The 5,061-nt window shown below is 47.6% G+C and overlaps 1 protein-coding gene across 1 annotated transcript in view; it reads right to left on the minus strand.

Annotated features, from left to right (window-relative positions):
* Positions 1–1,074: 1,074 nt before the first annotated feature.
* The window catches only part of ADGRE3 (adhesion G protein-coupled receptor E3), a 54,699-nt gene continuing 50,712 nt past the window's right edge, over positions 1,075–5,061 (minus strand). Inside the window, exons 12-15 of the mRNA XM_019513732.1 lie at positions 4,608–4,699; positions 3,286–3,454; positions 2,463–2,570; positions 1,075–1,196 (exon numbers count right to left, since the gene is read on the minus strand). Coding sequence (XP_019369277.1) covers positions 1,134–1,196; positions 2,463–2,570; positions 3,286–3,454; positions 4,608–4,699 — 432 coding nt within the window. The 3' untranslated portion in view covers positions 1,075–1,133. The remainder of the gene's footprint in view (positions 1,197–2,462; positions 2,571–3,285; positions 3,455–4,607; positions 4,700–5,061) is intronic.

A 5,061-nucleotide genomic window follows, 5' to 3' on the forward strand; every position in this document is an offset into this window, starting at 1 on the left:
CTAAACAAGCATATCCTCCCACAGGCTCACACAGCCACGCTCAATTCCCCTTACTTTTCCTACCGTACTCTGTAAGTAATTCTGCCAAAGTCTTTGAACTAGATCCTCAGTGGGTGTAAACTGCCATTGCTCCACTGAAGTGAATGCTGCTATGTGGCTCTTATTATCTGAGAAGCTGTCCCCTACCTGGTTACTATTGCCACAGTATCTGAGCACCCCATTACAACACCACCCTTGTGAGACAGGGCAGTGCCATCATCCACAGCTACTGAGTGTGAATGGAGGCAGAAAGCTGCTTCATGACTTGTCCCAGCTCACAAAGGAAGTCTGTGATGGGGTGGGGACTGAACTTGAGTTAGCATCCACCCACCAGACCATCCTTCATCTTTCAGACTTCCCTTGAAGTACGGTGCTATTCACCACTGCTGACACTTTAAAACAAAAAGCTATGCCAAGACAAGCTACCTCCAGCCCTCCCAAATAAGCACATGGAAGTCAGGGAATACCACAGCTATGGCTGTACACACAAGCCTTGCTCTGACCGCTCCTCCTTCATGTGGTATATCTGTCTATTGTCCATCACCCACTGAAAGTGCCTGGATCCTAGATATGGCATACAAATAACAAAGCAATGTGCACTGAAATGAGAAGTAGAAAATATTCTGTAAAGCAAAGAACAAAAGATCATCCCTGCCCCCACCCCCCAGATCTCACATATCACTCCAAAAGTCAAGACATAGAAAATCTGATTCTGGACTGAGATTTGTGCCTTGGGGAAAATTCCTAGGAAATACCATAGGACTAATTTCAAGAGAAATATCAAGAGAAGACCAAGAAGAACCTGGTTGAATTCAGCTATAAGGAATGCACGCAGGTCCTCCTCAAGCTAAAACTGAACTAAACTGCTTCTGCACAGGGGAAAGGTTGGGCAATCAGGACTTCATAGCTGCCGTCTCATGAAGTGGCACAGTTTTGCCCGATGGCTCTACATCCACCATCTCAAGGCATTATCACTCAAAGGTTGGAGAACAGAGACATTGTTTGGCGACGCAGGAGCTTTAAGGAAATCAGACACACAGTCTGCCATCCTACTTCCGCTACATCAGACCAGGGGAGATAAAAAGACATGGAGATTACTGCCATTGCATCCCTTTACTCTTCTTTTCCTGAGTTGGGTCGGTCTTTTGCAGAACGTCCTGAAAGAGAAAGAAAAGGATATGAAGCTTAAAATAGGCCATTGAAATAGGTATGTCAAATGCTGAGTAGACCAATAAGTAGATGCCTTTACATAGAAGCATCGCAGAATAGACATCAGAGCAAGCACCTGGCTTTTCTAGTCTCCCGTGCCACTGAACAGCTACTTGTAGCATTCAGAATGCAAGAGAACATCCATTGAAATCATTTATTGGTGAAGGTAGTTTCCAGAAGTCCTCAAAATCTTGATGGATTTTTTTTGTTTTGTTTTTATAGAAAGTTGTCACGGACATGCACAAAATCTTTTGCATAAGGTGTTCCTTTTTCTTATTTATTTATGAAACCAGCCATTTGAGTATCCAAATGGCATCTCTTCCCTGCACCGCAATGCTCTCAAGGCTACAGTCAAAGAACACAGACTCGTCCAGTGGCTCCCATCTGCGAGCACCAAACCCAGAAATGCAATGGTGAAGGTGCTCTGGGGACACTCCTGGCACTGCTCTCCAGCACTCTGGAGACCAAGTTTTCCAAACTGAGAGCAGAGCAGTCCTAGAGCACGTCCACCACTACATTTCCAGGTGGGAAACGTGAGAGCAGAGCAAGTAGGTGGGGCATTTTTGGCCACAGCCTTGAAAGCGTAAGGAATGCTGTGTAGACTGATTCCAAATTTAGCAAAGGTTCAAAATTACGACGACTTAGTGCTAAAATTGCAAATTGCCCCCTGAATTTTACAATCAGCTCCACCAGTGAAACAAGCTGATCCTACTCCCTGGGACCCACCATTACTGGCATGAGACTCTATCCTTTGGCAAAGACACCTGCAAGATTAATTGTACAAGGTTTGGTGTTGCTTACAATTTCTCACTGAGAGTGCTACCGCAGGGGTGTCAAACTCAGGTTGGATGGAGGGCCACATTCCCTGCTTTTCAGGTGCCTGCAGGCCACAGCCCAACTCTCATACAGGCAGTCCCAGCAGCATTGCAAATGGAAGTCCTACCATTGTGACCAGAAACCCATCTCATATCATGGTGGCAGTGCTACCTGGCAGTAGTAACCAGAGTCCTAGCAAGAGGCAGAAACACTGCTATACCATGGGCAGAGCTGGAATAAAAGTCCTCTGGCTGGATGACCTGGCTCCTTGGGTTGGATACAGCCTGCAGGCCATAAGTTTAACATCCACAAATGTGCAACACAGAGAGAGAGGTGGAATAATTGAAATTACGACATTGCTGCTGGTTCCCTAAAGCCATGAATCTCTGCTCTCTTACCGTGATAGCGCTGGACGGGAGGGTAATCATAGAAACGTCAGAGGTTGAAGGTTGTCCCTTTGTGCGTAGACGACACTTCTTACACAAGTTCCAATACTCCTCTCTCACCTGGGGAATGAAAGCCCACAGTCACTAATGGGATCTTGACAGGGATTAAGCATAAATCCCTGACTGTATCTTGATGCTCAGAGTCCCACAGCAAAAGCAAAGTTTGCAACCTGGCCTGCTGACTAAATCCCAACATTGCCAATTCTGCACATGACTGTCTTGAGTGGAGAGTTGGATGAGGTGACCATCTGTAATGCCTTCCAGTCCTATTTTCCTATGATTTTTTATTCTGTTCTGTGGGCCAGGTCCTCAGCTGATATTGGGCTTCACTGGACCAATCTTAATTTCCCCACAAAGGATCCAGACCAGTTGTCTCAGGGTTCAACAGCTGTGTTGAGTTAGTGTATGATGCTGAACAGCTCTCATGCTGTGGTCCCAGAGGTGGATGAATTTTAGGGATGCATAAAGCAACTCCTAAACAGATCAAGCTCAGTCACGCTCCCCACCACCTTCCTGCTGAAATAACCACAGGAAGATCTAGACGGTATGAACACACCATGGAGGACCCCATACCAAGGTTCCCTGAAATCAGGAGAGGAGGCCTGTCACCATCTCCAGTAGTGTCAGCCTCTTAAAACATGCAGAGGTTGGAGCCTGATATCCGTCCTTGTTCTGTCTCACAACACTGGACTGTTCTCCCTTTCCCACCCCTCTTGTCATCCCCAAGGGAAGTTCAGGCCCAGCCTCTGCTGCTGCCTCTGGGCTGGGTGATCACCTTTCTATTGAGCAGGCAGTGCACGAGGAAGATGAAAGTTCCCTGGATGCTGTTGACGATGGTGAAGAGGTATGCCATGAACCAAGCCAGGTCCCCAAACTGGAAAAGACCCAGCACCCAAGAGATGCCCATGATGAAGAGATGAGCCAGCGCTTTGAATGTCAATAATCTGAAACAGGGGAAACAGCAGCAGTGAATGTGGGTGGGATAGCACCAGTCAGGAGGGCAAGACCAGTGAAGCTGCAATCTGAAAGCAGTCTCCCCCCAGGGTCCCTGCTGTAGGGGCTCCTTGCAAATGTATCCTGCTCCTCCTCAACGTTCAGTAAGGATCAGGGAAAGAGGCTGCTACTGCTAATGGGAGTGTGTGCAGGCTGGTAATGGGGCAATGGCACAGGTCAGTTAAATCCCCAGCATCAAGGGAGGAGAGCAGCTGTAGTGGTTTGAGGAGACCTCAGTCAGGTTCCTGGAGCTGCTACATAAGCTTTGTGGACTGTGAGCAAGTCATGTGATCTTTCTGCATCTCAGACCCCTGGCAGATGTTCATTTAATAGCATGATGGGATCTGATCCTGGACCCCAACAATTGCCCATCCTTGCCATGCCATGCCATGCAACACATGTATAGCAGAATATATGATGTTGGGATCAGGGGTCAGATCACAATGATACCCTTTCTAATTGCCAGAGTAGGTATTTTGGGAACTTGCCACAGAGGGGCAAGTTCCCAATGCTCAGCTTTGAACTTGCTGTCTGGGGAGTGGGGGAAATGATCAGCTCCCCCCACCCACAGTTGCAGACCCTCGTGCAGCTCCAATTGGATACTCTGAGGTGCCCTGATGACAATCAGCTGATTATTAGCATGAAGACAGGGTAGCCTGGTGTTTCTGGCTAACCAGAGCTAGCTCCCTTCCCAATGCTGACAATTTGCTGACTGATCAATTGTCAGCATGGGGAGCGTCCAGATGGTTTTAGCAGCCTAGGGTGCCACACATTCAATTTAAGGTGCAATGCAAATCAGCCCCAAAGAGGCTGTGCATTAAATGGGAACCATCTTTGTGGCTGATTTCTCATTTTGTTGCACAGTTAATTGAGTGAATGTGTGGCAGGGTTACGTTTTATAGTGTGAGTACCACCATACCATCAGTGTAATGTCTGCCAGGGCCCTCGGATAATACCCCTGTAAAATGGGCTGAGTGTTTCCATGCCTCCCCTGGGTATCGTGAAGGGAAAGTGCATAGTACATAGTTTTGGTGGTGACCGACTACACCGAGAGGGGCCAGGTAAACATGTAGAGATGCCCAATTTCTCTCCCCTGGACCTTGCCTGGTATTCCTCACAGTAGATAACTCTGTATTGAGGGAGGAAAGGTGCCGTTGCAAAATTATCAGAGTAAGGCAGAAAAGAACCAAATTTATCTGTAAAAGAAAAAAAAAGTGATGAATGTTAGTTAAATGAAATGGAAGACCTAGCCTCTCATGGGGACGTCTACCCGGTAAGCTTACTGTAGTCCTAAGAGGTGCCCTCACATGCTGCACTGCTCAGGGCAGGCTGCTTCTTAAACAAGAAATAATGTAGCCACATCCAGGCAGTGCCTTCAGCAGGCCAATGAATATCACTATGGCAAAGTGCCACTTTCTCCCTGCTAATTAGCCTGCCCCTGGTGCCACACGGACATGGCTGTATAAGCGGCCCACCTGGAGGAGCACAGTGCACTTGATCTCCCCGCTCTGGCACACAGTCAGCTCTACGACGGCCTAGCTCCTGATTTGACTTCAGT

This window comes from Gavialis gangeticus, unplaced genomic scaffold, assembly GCF_001723915.1.
Source record: "Gavialis gangeticus isolate Ggan-Ray unplaced genomic scaffold, GavGan_comp1, whole genome shotgun sequence".
NCBI classification, from domain to species: domain Eukaryota; kingdom Metazoa; phylum Chordata; order Crocodylia; family Gavialidae; genus Gavialis; species Gavialis gangeticus.